General features: G+C 35.2%; 1 protein-coding gene across 1 annotated transcript in view; it reads right to left on the minus strand.

Moving 5' to 3' along the window:
* Positions 1-5699: 5699 nt before the first annotated feature.
* Positions 5700-21303, minus strand: part of LOC121415457 — a 42674-nt gene continuing 27070 nt past the window's right edge. Inside the window, exons 6-9 of the mRNA XM_041608661.1 lie at positions 18475-18717; positions 10043-10269; positions 8865-8979; positions 5700-5946 (exon numbers count right to left, since the gene is read on the minus strand). Of these exons, the coding sequence (XP_041464595.1) occupies positions 5858-5946; positions 8865-8979; positions 10043-10269; positions 18475-18717 (674 nt within the window). The 3' untranslated portion in view covers positions 5700-5857. The remainder of the gene's footprint in view (positions 5947-8864; positions 8980-10042; positions 10270-18474; positions 18718-21303) is intronic.

Consider the following 21303-nt stretch of genomic DNA (forward strand, 5'->3'; position numbering starts at 1 on the left):
TTATTTATTGAATGAAAAAATATCTGAAGGCTGTTCCATTGTCCTCTAAACGATTATTGATTCACCGCATTACAGTCGTAGTTATGACCTTTCAGAGTAATCAGGAACATGTGAATCATTTTCTAGAGTGGCAACGCTTTGATGTTACCAGGTGACGTTAAAGCCCCCCCTCCTCCATTCACTCTCACTCCATGTCTCCCTTTTTTAACCCTCTCTCCCCCGCCCCTCACTCTCTCCAAAGTTCTAATTATCAGCCCATACTTCTTTCAAATATTTTCATCCAGTCTATTTCAATACTGTCTTCCAAACTCCTCTATAGATATACCCTGTTTATCTTATACCCTCTCTGTGACGTCTTTCATGCATTCCCGCCACTATCTCTGATAATTATAATTTAATGATAACTGATTTTAATCTAGAAAATTCAGGCAGGAGACCTACCACATTTTATGTACTCCTATCATCAAAATTCTCTCACAATAAAATATAGAATTTAAATCTTTTAGAGACCCTTCTTAACAATAAAACAATGACAACAAAAGATTCTCTCTTCAAAATTGGGCATGTGTTCACCGAGGACTATTTCAGTTTCAGCAAGGTGCTTTTTTCTTCGCTTTCATTTATCTAATGTTACGATTCCCATGTTTTTATATGAGTTCTTACTTTGGGGGAGTGAAATTTTCTAAGCCATAATTTTGCTGAACCTGTCAACTCTGCACCCTTCAATATTAATTCCTCATTGTGTGAATACACGGATCAATGAATTTTGTGTAACCGCGCCCACTGTAGACTATATAGCATGATGTACTGTGTGACACAGAAATATCAACTTACATTTATTGGGGTGGGTAATTTTTTACCTAACTGTTAAGAAATCATGAATACTTGTAAGCAAACAACCAGAGGACCGATGAGGATTAATGCTTTACCAAAGGGCACTGCATCAAGTGGGAATCGAACCCGGGTCACCGGAATCCGAACCCCCCCCCCCCCCGCCCTACCATGTCTACCGACTGAGTTATCAGACATGATTTTCATGATATTGATTATGAAAATGCAATAATGCCCAAAGTCAGTTTAAACAGATGAAGGAATGGTATACACACAAGCTTACCCATTTTCTATTAAACAGATCATGTACGTTCGCTATTATTACTTCTGATTTCCCTCTAACATACACGTACGGATTTATTTTAAATTTTGATTTGAATGATGCATAGATTATTTCAATTTGAATTACCAGTCAGGGGCCGCGGAACCGGGGGGGGGGGGCTGGGGGGCTTCAGCCCCCCACTTTTTTCCAAAACCGTGTACAAAAATGCAAAAATGACCATATGATTGTGATTTTTAGCATGGTCAGCCCCCCCACTTTTGGCTCAGCCCCCCCCCCCCCCACTTTGAAAACCGTTCCGCGGCCCCTGCCAGTATGCACTAGCCAATTTGGAAAAGTTCACATTGGGATTTCCCATTATTTCAGGATATGGTCATTTCATTCATTGTGGATGTTGCTTGATCAAGTTTTGTTCATGCCTGTCAATAATGTGACGTTTTCTTTGTACTTGATTTTTCAGGCTTACCCGGAAATCAAATTAATGAATACAATGAGAATAAAGTAATGAATAGTCGGCTGGAGTTCTGTGATCCATGTTTAATCTGTCTCGTTTATCCCTTATTTACCACATCACGCTAATGTTGCAATATTGCACATTCGTACAATTAAATTCAACCATGATAATAATTAATTTTCTCTTTCAACGTTATTAATAAACATAACATTAATAAACATTAATTTGTATAGCGCAGCTTTTATATGGATATATTAAGCTACGCTTCTTCAGAGCTCTTTTTACCTATCTCTACATAGCATATTGTTTTCTTAACAAAATAGACATGTTTTTAATTTTGATTTGATAGCCAATGATGGAGAGCTTCTTAATATGTCGATTGGCAGGCTATTCCTTAGTTAGGGGGCAGCAAGTGTAAATGCACGATCACCAAGAGTGACTTTTGTTTTGTGAAATGGGAATAATTTATCTGTGGAACTTCGCAGGCTTTATTCTGGAGAAGAAGCTAATACAATGTTATTTTCTTTATTGAGTAACGTCTACACATTAATTTTAAGAATCAATTGGGAAATAAATGATATCTAAATTTGAAGAAAATATCGCAAACACGATTATCATCAATAATTGATTCAGCGTGCAAAAATTAAGTTTCCGTCTAAAAGGAAAGCTTTGTATTGTTACCATTGGATCCGGTATTGAGGGACACACTCCTATCAGATGTCACACGAACATGCGGATACAAACGAACTAGTGACCTGGGGGCCCCCGGAACACAAAGGTTAGCGATTAATCGCTAAATGAAATGGCCTACATCGTTGAGTGCGCATTTTGCTGAGTAGACTGACGAAGAACCAATCAGAACCGGTCTTTCAAATTAACATTAATTCCTGAAAATATACGGGATGATTTTTATAGGACTTAATGGAAATCGATCTAGTTCTAAGTGAAGAGGGAGTTACGTGGGAAATTAGGAAGGTGGAAGGAGAAAAATACAATTAACAAGTTTGATGAATAAAAAATGAAATTAGAAATAAAACGTAGATCATTTCTTCTCGTTTTTTTTCTAGTTCGCTGCGCTTACTCACAATCATTTAAATGCAGCTCTGTGGGAAAATCAAAGTAATTTGACAAGCCAGATGACAATAATTCACTACACACACACATATATATATATATATACATATATATATATATGTATATATATATATGTATATATATATATATATATATATATATATATATATATATATATATATATATATATATATATATATATATATATATATATATATATATATATATACTGTATATTTAATATGAGATTCACCAGTCAATGCAGACTTTTTTCTCACTCGCTTCTCTCGCTCGTGCGAACGATAGCATCAAGCAAGATGAAGAGAAATGTGAAATGCATTACAGTCGCGTCAATAAAGCGAAGAAATTTGGCAAGCGATATATATCTTCCTTTTTGAAAGTATTTTCTTTGCAAGTTTTGCTTGCTCTTAAACTCTCAGATGTAGTTTAGATAATAAAGAAATATCTACAAGTCAAGCACCATATAAAACATTCATATTTGGTAGGTATACAAATGACCAAGTAGTCATTTTGTCATGTAGACTATTGATTAAAGAGTATATTTCCTTGAAATAAAAATAAAACGCTTCCTACTTCATGCTAGCGAACACAAAAATCGATTTTGTGGTCAAAATATTATTTTGACGTAATGAAGATCCATCGTGTCATCAATTGTTTGGAAACTATGACCTGGGAATATGATACATCATAATTATTGGCAATAGTCGTTATGATGGCAAACATTTTGTCTTATATGTCCCCCCCCCCCCCCACCTTCAAGTATCCTGGTGACACTCCTGCATCCTGGATTCATATCGATATACCTTTCATTGCATGTTACATTATTTTCGATTTCGGTAGTTTCCAATCAAATGGATCGTCGAGTGATTTTCCTTTTCCAGTTAAGTACAGTTGAACTTATACGGCTCATCAATAAACCCATTAACAAAACACCCTGGCCATGTTCAGCAATGGTAGACGATATTTTTCCTCTCCATTTATTTTTCAATTAATATTTTCGATTAAAATCACAATTATGATTACAGGGAAATTCATGTATTTTTTTCCATATAACATGATTTTTATTCATTGCCTTCAATAAAATAATAATGAAATACCAAACTCCAGTATGCAAGGATTCAATACAATCCTAATCCACCTATACATTCACGAACCATTTTATGTCATATGTTATACTTCCTTAAGAATGCAATGCAAAACCATATTTATGATTTAATAAATCAATATTTTAAGCAAATTTCAGTCCTTGGAAGATCTATTTAAATCAATATATAGAGTATGAAACATGATCAGCATAGCTGTTTGTCACCTTGAGCATCTAATAAAGATGGAAAGTGAGTTATTTAAATCTAATTTATTATTATTATCTTGGTACTGATGCAACAGGTTAAAATAGATATTAAAATTGCATTATGATAATCAGATATTATACCTTAAAAAAGACATCATTACACAAATCACAATTACAAATTCAATATAGGAACTCACTAAAAAAACTAATCTTATTACAATTTTTAAATATATACATTCATTATACATTTTCTGTTAATTATGTCTGATATTAGCTAGTAATATATATATACACACACATATATATATGTATATATACATATTGCTAGCTAATATCGTACATAATGAACAAAAAAAATCTACAAAGAGCGAAAACGAAGGATAGAATAAAACGAATGACATAAGTTTAAAGGTCAAGTCCACCCCAGTAAAATGTTGATTTGAATCAATAAAGAAAAATCAGAGAAGCATATTGCTGAAAATTTCATCAAAATCGGATGAAAAATAAAAAAAGTTACGACATTTTAAAGTTTCGGTTATTTTTTTACAAAAAAGTTATATGCACAATTTAGTCACATGCAAATGAGAACCTTGATGATGTCCCTCACTCACTTTTTTTTTTTTTTTAATTATACAATATTTCAATTCTTACAGATTTGACAATAAGGACCAACTTGACTGAACCATAAAATGTTAAACAATGGTAGTTCCACATGTTCAGGCCAAAACAACCTTTGTTTCACAGGACAATGAGAAGAAAATGAGAATATTTCATATAATAAAATACAAAAGAAATTGTGAGTGAGTGATGTCATCACTTCCCTCATTTGCATACCGACCAGGATGTGCATATAACTATTTTTTTGAAATTAAGCGAAATTTAAAAATGTTATAACTTTCTTATTTTACATCCGATTTTTATGAAATTTTCGGTGTTGTGCTTGTTGGATTTTTCTCTTTTTATTCAAATCAACTTTTTGTTGGGACGGACTTGTCCTTTAAAAATGCGGCACTTAATTATGATTACGTTTAAATGTTTCGGGGAGTATGTAGACTAAGTTTCGGTTTGATTTAATATAGAAGATATTTGAATTTTTGATAGCAGCATAGTTTGATGATTGTTCCGTATTCAGTTTTTGGCTAGACTGCATTTATATCACTTCTACACAATTGCAGTGTTTGTGACTGTCAGACTTGGAAAAGAGAAAGTTTATAATACATGTATCACAAATGAAAAGTTATAGAATAGAATTCAGGAGTAAAAGGATGGACCCATGCATAACATATTTTGTTGAACAGGTTTCATATACAGTTAGACCTATTATTACAATAAACTTTTTACATACATATAGCTATATACACTAATTGCTATGTCGAACGAAACAGAACAAGCATTGAATTTTAAATTTGAATTATAACTAGATTCTTCCATATGAATCACTGGTGTAAAGGGGGGGGGGGGAGGGGGCTTATGGTCTCTTTCTGATACAATTGTGTTTCCAACCTTATGATAAATGAATGGGAAGTTTTGCATTATTTAGTAGATAACTTTGATGAACGTGGAGTAGTCTTCGATCGCCGCGGCGGCACGCCGGTCTGATGTTACGCATATACTCCTTCATATCCAATTCGCAACTTTGTATAAATTCTATCTTACATTATTTTTTACATGTAAACACCACTCTGTCTAAAGTTTGCCCCCCCCCTCCAAACAAATGTAAATAAATAAATATAAAAAATAAGATAATAATAATGATATATAGAATAATAATAATAAATAAAGAAATATAGAAATGAATCAATCCATGCATATTTATGTGATTTCATTTTCTGGGATAATAGTATTTGTATTATCGAAATTGTGTCTACCGTATGGTATAAGCCTGACTAATGTGACGACAGCACTTTTACAGTTGGCCTTCCAGGTCGCCTTCAGTGAAAGTAGAACCCTTTTCTCCAAGATATACCTTGGCATTCGAGTAATACACGTATAACTCTGTTGACGAAGAAAGAAAAAGAAAAAAACAATATTTACAAAATATCAATACTTAGTCTATCCATAAACGTTACAATCTGCTGACGAATCGCTATTATACAGAGAGTCTCGATAAGGCAGGGCACTTTGAGAAGGGTCTATGTAAATGCAAAAGAGATAACCTCATGCAGAGTGAGACAAGGGACTAGCAATTTTGGAGTGGGATTTACATCTTTTCAGAATGGATCATAGCTTCTTCTTGAGTGAAAATATCTAAAAGCAGGGCCGTAGTCCTGGCCCCGCTGCAGACCAACAAAAAATTTGATAATAATAAATAATAATAAAAAATGATAATAACGGAAAAAAGAGGAACAGAGGAGAAAATGTAATTTAAAAAAAGACAAGAAAAGTGAATGAATCGAAGGCGCTTAAATATCTAGTTTTAAAGTCAATATGCACAAAATATTTTGCTTGCGATTCGGGTTTCATGATATTTTTTCAGTGAGATATGCAATTCCGCATCCTGTTCATGATTTAAAAATTAAATTCCAATGAACAGTCTTTGAAATATCCACTTTTTAGGTCAGTATAAGCCTATCAATAATTTTAATCGCTTTGTATTCGCATTTATTAGATGAACAATCATTGTGATTATACTATATTTAACCCGTTTTTAAATCCCTCTACGTTCGTTGTCCCTCACCAACAGTCAGCTCACGCTTTTATAGTGACATACATTAGATATCCTCTTCATAAAAGCCCTACATGTTAAACAGTGCTTAACTTGATTAACTCGATCTTCATGCTCACATTAATTTGTTTATTGAGATATGTAAAAGCGTGCTTTTAATGGAATACAAAAAAATCAACTCGCGCTTCGCGTTCGAACCATTTCTTTAGAAAGACATCCATTCTTCTCATGAAAAAGTGAATTGAACGTCCTGGGTTTTTTTTTAGGTCTAAACATAAAAAAGCTTGGGCTTCACATTGGATATAAGTCTTGTTCTTCATCGAAAACGTCAGCTAAGTGTCTTTTTTTTATCGAAACGTCAAGAATTTCATTTCGCGCTTCGCAAAACTTGGAAAGCCTTCCTGATCATTGGTACAAAAAAGTGCCTAGAATTAGAAGCTTTCAGGTCAGAATATATATTCTAAAAACCATCTCGTGCTTCGCGCTCGCATTGTTTGGTTTTTGAGATATGTACCCTCCGCATGTGTCACTTCAAACACAGACGGGTCGCTTTTCATGCATTCGGGTCGGTATATATACAGTTTTCAGCTCGCGCTTTTCGCTCGCATCAAATGTTTCTTCAGATAACATCCTAATCATTGGTACAAAAAAATGCTTTAGAATGTTAAGTTTACATGTCTGGAATATCAAACATCTTCATTTTTTTTCGCATTTTTTGATTGGTGAGATAATTTACCTCCATGATTCAGTGCAAACAGTCCTAAACAGGGCCCGTTTCCTGTTTTTCTGCCCCCTCCCGTATTTGCGAAAGCCGGAATTGTCCCGGGAGAAACGGAACTGACAGTGGCATACCGTGGGTCGCAGTATGGGGGTGGTACCAGCAAAACTTTGAGGCACTTTGAAGGTAAGCGAAGCGCGCTCTATTGCCAGGTATAATGACCTAATAGAGACATTTTAAGGACTGTGCCATTAATGATATATGTATCTTACTGATCAAATAATGCGAGCGCGAAGCGCGAGCTAAAGATTTTTCAGATTCACACCTAAAAATGGGACATTATAAGCACATTTTTGTAATCACGATACACCTGTCTCAATAAACAAACAATGGGAGCGCGAAGCACAAGCTTGATTTTCTTGTATATATTGACCCGAACAGGGACATTTTAAGCACTATTTTTTTAGGAATTCATGAAGAGCATACGCACTATCGTAACCTAATGCGAGAGCCAAGCTCATGTAGGATTTATTAGAATTACACATAAACATACCAAGCACTTTTTGTAGTCATTGTAATCAAGAACATGCATGATTTCACTACCAAATGATGCGAGCGCGAAGCGCGAGCTGAAAACCTTATATATTCAGACCAGAAAAGGTGAAATTTTACTGACTGTTTTTAGGAAATGATGAAAAGCAGACATATCTCACCAATCCACTAATGCGAACGATATAGCACACTCTTGAAATGTTTTATATTGAGACCTTAAAATGGGGAATCACTTAAGTTTTCATGAAAATAATCACTAAATAAAATAATAATAGTGCGAGGAAATATATTTGGTGCATATTGACTTGAAAACGGTTTGTTTGTACAACGGGATTATATATCTCATTAAACAGACAATATGAGCTCCAGCAATGATGTAAACATGAGTTCTAAGCAAATTATTTTTTATAAAGTTATAAAAAAATTGTTTATGCAATATGATTTATCTAATATGACTAATATGATACAATATACAATAATTTCTTTTTCCATCATCACGTTTCTCTTTTCTTTCTAGGCCTCTTTTTTTCCTCGTTTCCCCCTCCCCCGTTTTTTTTTCGGGGGGGGGGGCAGCCGATGTGGGGCACGTTTCCCCCCGCAGTTACGCTACTGGGAACTGATCATAAAATAGAAACGTTCAATGTCAAGAGATGTGAATTTAAAAAAGAACATAAGATCAATTTTTAATATAGCATTGATACTCGCTTACGTTTAAGATATTTTATTGAACATTTGTCTTCAATAATTTCTTATTCAAAATCAAGGGGGGAAACCCTCTTTGTGTCTTTTGTAACAAGGACGCTGAAACGGCCTTACATGTTTTGTTTTGTGTATGCCCTAAATCATTTCTTATTTATTAAAAAAAACGCCAATATTGCGGTGGCGCTCATACACATGGCGCTCACGTGCACCTCAGTCTGAAAACACATGGGGACAACGCCGGGCCGTAATTGTAAAATAACATGGACATTGACTTACTTTCTTTTTCATTTAAAGTAGATATCGAGAATGATCCATCAGAGCACAACAAACGACCAAACATCTCCGAGTTAAGAATAATCTTCCTCGTACCAGTCATGAAATCTTCAAGGGGCTGATGAAATAGAAAGGGTAGAATGTAAAAAAAAAATGTATCAAACTTTGATTAAGATTATATCCATTCTAGTCATCCAAACCAGGGTACCAGAGTCTCGGTTCAACTCAGGAAAGCGATGATATCAATCAAAATTGTGTATCCAATGAATCAATAAAACACTTTTATTTTATTGTATTTGAAGCAATGGGTGAATATCTGGTGGAAATTAGCTCCTGAGTCAAAAGCTGAAATCATGCCCTTTCAGATATCAGCATCTAGATAGTTCACTCCGGAGGTCACTTTATTTCTTATGATGTGTGCACATTCACCTATACATTATGTTAACAAGCATACTTTTTCCATACTCCCGTTGTGGCTGAAAGGGCTCATAACCTCCCCCCCCCCCCTCTCCGAAAGGACCAGAACATCAAGTTCGTCCTCCGAAAGGGGATGGTGATGAGCCATACAACTCAATAGCCTGAACAGAATGATCAGGTGACGTTGGTGTGTTTCTATGTATTTTTCTCCTTGTAGTCAGTTCCTTACACTACCTTTTCAGGGTTTCGTGAGGCATAACCCCGTCAAGAAATAATTTGAACCCCCCCCTGACGATTTGCCAGACCCTCCTGATCAAATCATTCACATTTCTTGGCGGGGCGTCGATTGTTTAAAAAAAACGGTACTGCTACCAACTTGAGCGGGGGCCAATATCAAACGAAATAGAAACCCAAAGGCATGATAACAAGAGTCATCTCCTCTATTTAAAAAATATCCTTAAATAGATTTAAACAGCATAGTATACATTAAAACATAATTATTAGTTTAGGCCTTTCTCGTCCCCATGATTCCTCAATGACTGCAAAAAGCTTCAATACATGTTTTATGCCTATATAAACAAAGCAAAAAACAAAACAACGTATGACTATAAGAAACGAAAAACATACAAAGTTATCATCTGCTTTTATTTGAATTTCGAATAAATAATAATGATTATGTAAAAGAAATAGGCTTGATCAAAACATAATTAATAAACCCCTGTCATGCAATACAGATAACAGATAAATGAAAGCGATTTAATTACGACTAGCTTCAATGGCCCCTCGCTATCGCCAGACAGGCAGACTTCTTTCTCAGTGTCGTCAACATCCTCGTGGACGTGGTTGTCGTCGTCGTCGTCATCATCACTCATATCGAGGCAGCCTGTACCACCGAGGTCGGGTGCTCTTCGTTTAGGTATGGCAGAAAATGCAACAATCTGTTCTTTTACATTGTCATGTATTGATTCATATATATGCATGTTCAATCGAACTGGGAGGGGAAGAAATTAAAAAATATATATATATATATAGTTATGTCATCATAGTGGTATGCACGAATTAAAAATGGGGTTTCTATACATTTCCCAAAATCCAAATGATTTTTGTGACAATTTCAGGAAATGAAAGTCCATAATTTATTGTTCGAAATAGAAATCTGGAACAGAAATACTCCGATTTCCATAGGCGGCAGAAGCGGGGGGGGGGGGGATGGGAAGACAGATCCCCCCAAAAAATTGAGGTCCCCCCTTAAATTTCTAGTTGATGACCTTTTTTTGTGCTTGCCAATTTTGTTTCCTGCGCCCCCTATTAATTCTGGTGACCCCCCTTAATAGGTCTCTTGTCCCCCCCCCCCTAATTTAGGTTGATGACCTCTTTTTTTTTTGCTTTTTTTTTACATGTGTCCATCACAAAATTTTAGGTAGACCTTGGTGCACCCACAAATGTAATAACACTTTACCCACAAATGTAAAAACGCCCACAAATGTAATAACACTTTACCCACAGATTAAATAATTTCGCCAACAAATGTAATAATGCACTTTACCCACAAATGTAATAATTTTGAAGGGATTTTTGGCAAATCCGTTCTAAACTAATATCCTATAGTAATGCGTTCATATAGCACAAAAGTGCAGTCTCTTTTCCTGACCCGGTTAATTAACAAATTATAATAAGAGTCCAAAGTCTTTATTACAGACCCGGTTGTTTAAAAAATAATATTAGCCCAAAGTCTTTATTCCAGACCCGGTTGTTTAAAAAATGATAATATAAGGCCAAAGTCTTTATTCCAGACCCGGTTGTTTAAAAAATTATAATATAAATCCAAAGTCTTTATTCCAGATCCGATTATTTAAAAAAATAATAATATAAGCCCAAAGACTTTATTCCAGACCCGGTTGTTTAAAAAATGATAATATAAGGCCAAAGTCTTTATTCCAGACCCGGTTGTTTAAAAAATTATAATATAAATCCAAAGTCTTTATTCCAGATCCGATTATTTAAAAAAATAATAATATAAGCCCAAAGACTTTATTCCAGACCCGGTTGTTTAAAAAATTATAATATAAGTCAAAAGTCTTTTTTCCAGACCCGGTTGTTTAAAAAATTATAATATAAGTCCGAAGTCTTTTCTCCAGACCCGGTTGTTTCAAAAATTTTAATATAAATCCGAAGTCTTTATTCCAGACCGGATTGTTTAAAAAACAATAAAAGTCCAAAGTCTTTTTTCCAGACCTGGTAGTTAAGAAATTATAATATAAATCCAAAGTCTTTATTCCAGACCCCGTTGTTTCAAAAATTATAATATAAATCCAAAGTCTTTTTTCCAGACCCGATTATTTCAAATATTATGATATAAGTCCAAACTAAGATACGATAATGATGTTCCAGTGGAATAAAAATGAGAATCGAGCCTAGTCTTCTCTCCAGACCCAGTTAATTAAAACTGGTGGAATCAATGTCTTTGTTGTTGTTTTAAATTATACGGAACGTATTGTGAATATATGCGCTATGAGTAAATTGAGAATCAAGTATAGTCTTTCCTCCAGACCCGGTTATTTAAAACTAAAAACTAAAACCCTATAGCAATACCTTCATATAGCACATATGTCCAAAGTCTTTTTTCCAGACCCAGTTATTTCAAAAATTATAATATAAGTCCAAACTAAGATACCATCATGATATTCCAGTGTAAAAAAAGAAAATCGAGCATAGCCTTTTCTCCAAACCCTGTTATTCAAAAATTGTAAATAACAATACAACAACAAAAAACGTATAAAGACCCCATAATCTTATTAATGCTGGATAACATGGACATATAGCGTAGTCTTTCAGCCAGACCCATTCATTTGTTTTTAAAAATAAGGCTAATAGTAAAAATATAAATAACTCCAAATCTAAGACCAAACAATCCTTGAACCTAAGAACCTGTTTTTAAAAAGAGGTTTAGAACGTTGTCTTTATTCCAGTCCTAATCATTACAAAAATTACAAAAAAAACCTAACATAATACACTATTTTATTCTTTTGGAATAACACGAGTTTTAAAACGTACGCTTTCCTCCAGACCACGTCATCTAAGAAATGAATTTAAAAAGAAAATCAAATCTGAAACCAATTTTCAAAAATTACACCCAGTAAAAAAAATATGTCTTTACCCCACACCCATATTTTTTGTATAATAATACTAAGACCCCTACAAAACATTGTACTTATGCATGGGTAAAGCAAACGTCCATTCTCCAGACTAGGTTATTATTTAAAATAAATAGTTTTTACATATATTCTAAAACGAATACCCAATAATTTAACTACTGTGGAATAACATGGAGATCGATTGTAGACTTTCCTTCCAGACACAATTATTTCAAGAATAAAAAACAATAAAACCCAACCCCCAACAACGAATCTAAGAACCAACAATCCTCCAAATTAAGACCAAGTAGAAAAGCGCATGTTTGGAGCGTTGTCTCTATTCCAGACCCAGTCATTTAGAAATTGATTTAAACAATATTAAAACATAAGACTTTGTCATATTCTTATTCCTGTTGAATAACATTATTATTATGCTTAGACCTTCGTCTAGACCCAGTTATTTATAAGATTAACAAATATTGAATAAAAATCAAAGCTAAGACCAATCTTTGAAATTAAACCCAGTTAAAATGCTTGGGTTTAGAGAGTTGTCTTTACCCCACATCCAATTCTCTTAAAAATACAAATTAAGCAAAAGATTAATCTTAAAACTTAGACACCAGGGGCCCGTTGCAGAAAGAGTTGCAATCAAACGCAACTCTAAAAATCACGCGCAACTTGATTTTCAACCAATCAACAGCGCGCATTTTGGACTTGCGATTGATTTTTTGTCTTGCTTTTAAACGCAACTCTTTCTGCAACGGGCCCCTCCAAAACTATAAAAGCCCTGTGATAACGCATACCACAAAAACGACAAATTAATAAAAAGCGTAAATATTCAGATCTGAATGGTACGCGCCTTAAAAACCCAAAATAGCAACAACGGTATTCTACACCAATGATATTGTGGCGTCTTTGTTAATATTGTTTTGTCTGTTTTTATCGTTTCTAATAATTTCCTATTTTGAAATAACTGGGTCTAGAGCAAAGACTACAAAATATTTAAAGATGGCGCAAATATTCACTACTGAATGACACGCGCCGTATAAGCTAAAACAACAACAACGTTTGTCCCCTGGAAAGATCAAACCTGAAGATGTTGATGGACCTGAACCCACCGATGGGACAGTCGTAACCCCGTAACTCTGGTACGGGTGTGGGAGGGGGCTCTTCTTTCTTTGCCTGTCTCTCTTTCAGTCATTTCAAATCAGTTTTTTCCTATCTTATCACTTCTTGATCACATAAATCCTCTCTCTCTCGTTACTTTATGGGTCAATATAACCCCCGAAAATATATCTTAGGCCACTGAGATTATTGGAATTGTAACAAATAAAAAAAATGCTGAATATACAGCGCGTCCCAAAAAAATGTCCCTCTGACATAGGTCTGAATTAATTCTATAAATGTGGTAGGATTCTCAAATAAATGTTCATGAGTAGAAAGCTCATTTCATGTTCTAACTTTTATGAAAATTTCATTGGTCGCGCTTCAGCGGTTTTGAATGCACACTCTGTTACGTAACAGTGGTGCATATTAGCTCATTCCAAGTTTGCAGCATTGATGCATTTCTTCATTGTCTGTGGCATGTTAACCCGCATTCTTACATCCAGGATCTGAGCAGGGATAATTCCCTAATCATATCTAGGCTAATCAAATCATAAACTTGAGTATGTTCAGAAGGACAAGAAACATAAAAATAAAGTTTGTTTGATGATTGATAAGGGGAATCGGTGCACCAACTTGAAAGAAAATGTGAATGATGGATGAGTAAAATAAGCTGAAAAAGGGGAATCAACAAGTTGATCATCCTTTGCAAAAAGGAACTATACCAAAGAAAATTTTGACTTTTTTCTTTTAAAAAGTTACACTGAATTATTGAACTTGACCTCAGTAGCTAATCAAATAAAAAAAAAGTAATGAAAACAAAAAATGCAGTATTGTTGGAATTATGCATGAAACAGACATGACCCGTTGTCTCAATCATTGTGCATCTCCCGTTTATCAAACATGAAATGAACTGTCAATACTGTTTTTGCCCTTCTGAACATGCTCAAGGTTGTGATTTGATGAGCCTGGTTAGATCACAGAGATTTCCCTGGTCAGATCAGGGAATTCCTTGGTCAGAACAAGGAGATAGAGGTGATATCTCCTTAGTCAGAATGGTAAAAGGGGTTTGATATGCAAGAAAGTGCAGAACACAAAGCAGTGTTGCATGCATATAAACTTGGAATGGGTTGAAAATCACCACTGTTACATAATAGGCTGTGTATTCAAAACCACTGAAGCGAGACCAATGAAATTTTTATAGAAGTTAGGACATGAGATGGGCTTCCCATATCCATACCTTTCATTGAGAATAATTTTTATTTTTGGAAGTTATTAAGCCGTATATCAGAGGGACATTTTTTTTGGGACGCGCTGTATTACTAATGGTGCTTGGGAAAATGAAAATTTAAAGTACCGAAGAACTTGTTAAAACGTTATTCCCTCTTGTTAGAATGATTTTCTTTTATATAATATCTCAGAAATCGTCGATCAACAACCTTATCGTTTACGGGAAGTAATCCCCCTGTTGTTTAGTGATATCTTATTTCTCAGTTTTTCATATGTATTTAAATGTTTTGTTATTTAGGTTTTTCATAGAAAAAAGGAAGGAATATACAAGAAATTATTTTTGAAAAATGGTTGCAGGGTCGTTGTTTTATTGTTGTTATTGTTGTGTTTTTAATGATTTTTATAACTGGGTCTGACAGAAAGACTACGCTATATTTCCATGTTATGCAACATAAATAGGATCGTGGGTCTTTGATTTTTATAATTATTATAATTTTTGAAATAACCAGGTCTGGAAAAAAGACTTTGCATTTATATTATGATTTTTTAAACAACCGGGTCTGAAATAAAAACTTTGGACTTATATTATAATTTTTTAATTAACCAGGTCTGGAAAAAAAGATTTCGCATTTTTGTGCTATATAAACGCATTACTATTAAGTTTCAGCTTTTAGTTACCGGGTCTGGAGCAGAGACTATGCTTGATTCTCAATTTACTATTAGCGTCTGGGGAAAAGTCTAAGCTTGATTCTAATTTTTATTCCACTGGAATATCATTAATGTATCTTAGTTTGGACAAAAATTATAATTTTTGAAATAACCGGATCTGGAAAAAAGAATTGGAAATTTTTATCATAATTCTTTAAGCAACCGGGTCTGGAAAAAAAGACTTTGGATTTATATCATGATTTTTTTAAACAACTGGGTCTGGAAAAAAGACTTTAGACTAATATTATATTTTTTTTAAACAACTGGGTCTGGAAAAAAGACTGGATTTATATTACAATTTTTTAAACAACCGGGTCTGGAAAAGACTTTGGACTTATATTTTTTTATTTTTTGAAACAACCAGGTCTGGAATAAAGACTTTGGATTTATATTATAATTTTTGACACAACCGGGTCTGGAAAAAAGACTTTAGACTAATATCATAATTTTTTTAAACAACAGGGTCTGAAATAAAGACTTTGGATTTATATTATAATTTTTGAAACAACCGGGTCTGGAAAAAAAGACTTTAGACTAATATTATAATTTTTTAAACAACTGGGTCTGAAATAAAGACTTTGGATTTATATTATAATTTTTTAAACAACCGGGTCTGGAAAAAAGACTTTAGACTAATATTATAATTTTTTAAACAACCGGGTCTGAAATAAAGACTTTGGATTTATATTATAATTTTTGACACAACCGGGTCTGGAAAAAAGACTTTGGATTTATATTATAATTTTTGAAACAACCAGGTCTGGAATAAAGACTTTGGATTTATATTATAATTTTTGACACAACCGGGTCTGGAAAAAAGACTTTGGACTTATATTATAATTTTTGAAACAACCGGGTCTGGAAAAAAGACTTTGGACTTATATTGTAATTTTTTAAACAACCGGGTCTGGAATAAAGACTTTGGACTTGTATTACTATTTTGGAAACAACTGGGTCTGGAATAAAGACTTTGGATTTATATTATAATTGTTGAAACAACCGGGTCTGGAAAAAAGACTTTGGACTTATATTGTAATTTTTTAAACAACCGGGTCTGGAATAAAGACTTTGGACTTGTATTACTATTTTTGAAACAACTGGGTCTGGAATAAAGACTTTGGATTTATATTATAATTGTTGAAACAACGGGTCTGGAAAAAAGACTTTGGACTTTTGTGCTATATGAACCCATTACTATAGGATTTTAGTTTAGAACGGATTTGCCAAAAATCTCTTCAAATTTATAGCATTTGTGGGTAAAGTCATTATTACATTTGTGGGCGATCAAAAATTATTACATTTGTGGGTAAAGTGCATTATTACATTTGTGGGTGAAATTATTACATTTGTGGGTAAGGTGTTATTACATGGGGGTTATTACATGTGTGGGTAAAGTGTTATTACATTTGTGGGCGTTATTACATTTGTGGGCGATTATTACATTTGTGGGTGTAACAGACCCCCCCCCACTCAGTGGCGGATCCAGAGGGGGGCGCCCCGGGCGCGCGCCCCCCCCCCCCTATTTTCGCCGGATTTTTTTTTTTTTTTTTTGGATGGTTATATTTACTGGATTGGTACAATGTAGTCAATTTCAAGGGCTAGATCTAGTCAAAACTATATTTTAACTTACGCTCATGGCCTTTGTGTTCGCACGAATGCACCTCTGTCATACTGTATTGCAATATGTAAATTCCGGAATTCCAGGGCGCGCAAGTCGATTGGTTGGAAAGTTGCACCACTTGTAATCGGGAGTTGCAGTGCAGTGAGTCACTAACCAGTGTGAAGATGTTGGATTGGATATCATTTTTTCCCGAAATTTTGTGTTTTTTGTAACATGCGTTTGTCCGTCTTTATGGCAAATACATGTAAATTGTAAGTAACAGATCGCGAGAGAAAGTGTCAACGATGCGAATGATAATGTGTATCCCCGAGATTATTCTTCACTCAAAGATGAAGCCCTATATCGGGCGCCACGTGCGCAGCATTATCATTCTGCCTTGGTCATGTACGTTTTCACTGAAATGTATAGGTCAGACATATTTGTATTTAATGTAAACTAACTTTTACACTTTCTGGTAGATTCAGAGGCATATTATCCAGGGCGCCCAAACTAAGTTTCGCCGAAGCATTTAAGTGTGCATTTTTCTTCTAAAGGTGCTCTCAAAATACGACTTTTGGACATGATTTTTTGAAAAAGTCCTTGCCGTGGGAGGGGGGTATCCCCCCTCCCACCGCTCGGTCGCTTCGCTCCCTCGCCGCTGGCGCCCCCCCCTATTTCAAAATCATGGATCCGCCCCTGCCACTTATTTTTTGGCTTCCGCCGCCAATGCCGATCCCCCCCCCCCCCCCACCTGGCCCGGCAACCACTGTGCAGCATCAGATCGGAAGTAACACAATCCCATTGATCATTGAGCGCCAAACCGTACAGCAGCAACTTCCATCTTTTGAGGAGTCTGACGCGGCCGGGGTTTGAACTCACGACCTACCGGTTATGGGGCCGATCGACGCTTTGTTCTAAGTACAGTCTGAGCCAATTAACATACACGTATAGGACTTTAGAAGGGGAAAATGAGAATCACACCATTATTCAACGATAATACTGCTCTTGATAACTAAGAACAACTGAATGTAAATATGTTAAGATATTAGGTACTTATATTACTCAAAAATCCTATTTTACTTTTTGATTTGCGATATCAGCCATATTTTCACTTTTTAAGGATTTGCAGTTTTTATACTATGACCAGAAAAAAACAACATGAATTATTTCAAACAAGAACAGTGAGCCAACAATTTCAAGGAAGAGAAACATGACGTTAACAAAATACATGGTCAGCGAGCAAAAACGTCGAACATCATCAAAAATTAAAAATCTAATTTTGATATAAGTTTTGACATAATACTAACACACGCCACTCATTTCCTTTTTGTTCCTCCTTAATTTTCCTTTTTTCTTGGTCATTTAACATTATTTGGGAGAAGTGCCCACCAGCCCCCCCCCCCGGAAGCCAATGACTTACATGGTTCTTTTGTGAATTCCGGTTCAATACTACCAAGAGTGGCAAAGTATCCAAGATTAAAAACTGATCCTTCTTTCGGTTCCACCTGTATCATAATAGGCTGGCAACATTGATGCTGTACTGGAAATGATTTAGAGAACCATTTGGCCCAAGCCGGCAACATCGACTCGAACTCATCGACCGACTGGATATGTTGACCAGCACTTTGTCTTGCCTTTTTGGCTATAATGGGTTCATCGCCTGCTAAAACAAATACGATTCAAAGCAAAAACCAACAATAATCCTGTAAGTGAAACTTAACAACAAAAAGAAAACCTTTATATAAAGCAGGCTTGAGTATGCCTACATTAAATATTCGTTAATGTATTTATTGAAGACAACTCAATGCATTGCCATTACTTTTTTCGAATCACAAATTGAAATAAAATGATAAAACTAATTCAACATTGTTCATTGCCTTTATACTCAATGCATTAATCACAGGCTTAAGTTCATGAAACAATCAGCTATCAAATATACTCGTCGAACAACCCTTAAATGTCATGGGAAGAGATGCTGAAAAAATTATATACATATTTTTCTTTTGGGAAAGAATCAAAATAAGATTTGCATGCATTACTAAGCACATGTTACACTTCGTAATTCCGAAGGTTCTTCATTCCGAATGTTCGTAATTCGGAAACACGGAAATTTCCTATACCTCAATGTTCATTAATCCGAAAACGTAAAAGGGTTCGTTCATCCGAAAATTTGTGGCGCTATTCCGAAGGTTCGATAATCCGAACACGAAATAAGGTTCGATGCTCCGAAGGTTCGTTAGTCCGAAAACGAAATAAGGTTTATTAATCATTACGTTTTCGGCCTAACGAACCTTCGGAATTACGAACTTCATTTCGTTTTCGAATTAACGAACCTCACTTTGTTTTCGGACTAACGAACCTTCGGAATTACGAACCTCATTTCGTTTTCGGACTTACCAACCTTCGGAATTACGAACCTTCGGAAATACGAACCTTCGGAATAACGAACCTTCGGAATAACGAACCTTCAGAATAACGAAGCTTCGGAATTACGAATGTATGCGCTAAGCACATTTAGAATGAAATTCAATCCTTTGACCCCGTGTAAACTGTACTTGTTCTAGGAATAATATAGAAATGTAGAATGTGTCTGTATCCAACATGTCCAATATCCGTTTGCATTTAATCAGAAAGCGGTACATAGATTAGCCTTATTGTCCTAACAAAATGTATATAATAACGGAAACGTTCTGGCAAAGCTCCCTTTAATCGCAATGGTGTACAGTAAAGTCGAGGAGGTACTTTCTCAGCCTCATTATCATTGAGAATTGGTAGTCTGCAGGCACAGACCCTGATTGAACTTTGATTAAAATAGTGGCTCTCCACAAAGAGACTAGCACTTAAGACTCGAGATCGGACTCGAAGATTCATGACTTGGTCTCGGACTCGGGGCCCGTGACTCGATCTGCCTCGGCAATAAGTCCGGCTCGAGACCGGGTTGTTTTGGCGCTGTGTATCTGAATTTCAATCTTATGAAATAGAATACCTTTAGTTCACCATATCTAGTAATATGTTTTCTCAGATTACAGTTACCGCCCTTTCACATGGGTACAAATTGATATTTGAATGATATGATTCCAGTAAAAAAGTCTAATGACGATTTTTAAGCAAGTGTGAAACCACACTATAATCATGAACGCTAATCACAATCACGAATTCAATTTCTACTCCAGAGGTGAATTCCAGTTAAGTTTCACTCAAATTACGGTACGGATTTTGCGAATAAAAAGGTTTGAGCTCCAAAACATCTTTTTGGGGCGGAGATTAGGTGACCTTTCAAGCACTTCCGTAGAAAATCAATTGTCATCGTAGTTTGCATGTATTTGCGATGCAGTGCTTTGATTGGCAAGTCACCAAGGACACATACCGACTTCCCTCGGGAATCCGAATGAGCGTGTGAAAGGTCCGATGATTCTAAAGACGAATTGCAATAAGTATTATTACAATGGTGATTCAAGATTCACGAGTGAAAATGCCCTTTACACACATTGAAGATTTTTGGAATATTTTTGCTTATAGAGCAGGGAGGGTGCTGAGAAACAAGTGAAAATTTAATCGTGGTATGTTTCTAGGGACGTTCTTAATAAACTATAAGTAATTGTAATACTAAAATCAAGAACATACCTTCGTCTTATATGTATTTATCATGTGAAAGAAATTGATGAATAGAACAATGGTAGATGTAGCTTAAATCAAGGTTCCCCAGAGCTATCTACCCTTTGGAAAATTGGTGATGCCGAAAAAATGTCTCTGCCGTGAATCGAACCCGGGCCCCCAGCTTTGAACGCTGACAAAGGAAATAATAATTGGCATAGTGTCGAAAATCTGTCTATCTGACGGTCAATCGGATTGGGTTCGCCCTAGCCACTAACCCTTCTCTGTGGTCTAGTGGTTAAGGCACCGGCGTTCAAAGCTGGGGGCCCGGGTTCGATTCCCGGCAGAGACATTTTTTTCGGCATCACCAATTTTTCCAAAGGGTAGATAGCTCTGGGGAACCCTGATTTAAGCTACGCCTACCATTGTTCTCTTCATCCATTTCTTTACAATATTCAAATAAAAGAGTTGCCAAAGCTGTTGTACATGTATAGCTTCACACATTCATATATATATATATATATATATATACATATATATATATATATATATTATATATATATATATATATATATACCATGTATACTGTATATATATATATTGTCTTGCCTGAACGAAGTTGAGCAGAGACTATACACTTTTCCTATTGGCCCGT

Source organism: Lytechinus variegatus, chromosome 5 (genome assembly GCF_018143015.1).
Source record: "Lytechinus variegatus isolate NC3 chromosome 5, Lvar_3.0, whole genome shotgun sequence".
NCBI lineage: Eukaryota > Metazoa > Echinodermata > Echinoidea > Temnopleuroida > Toxopneustidae > Lytechinus > Lytechinus variegatus.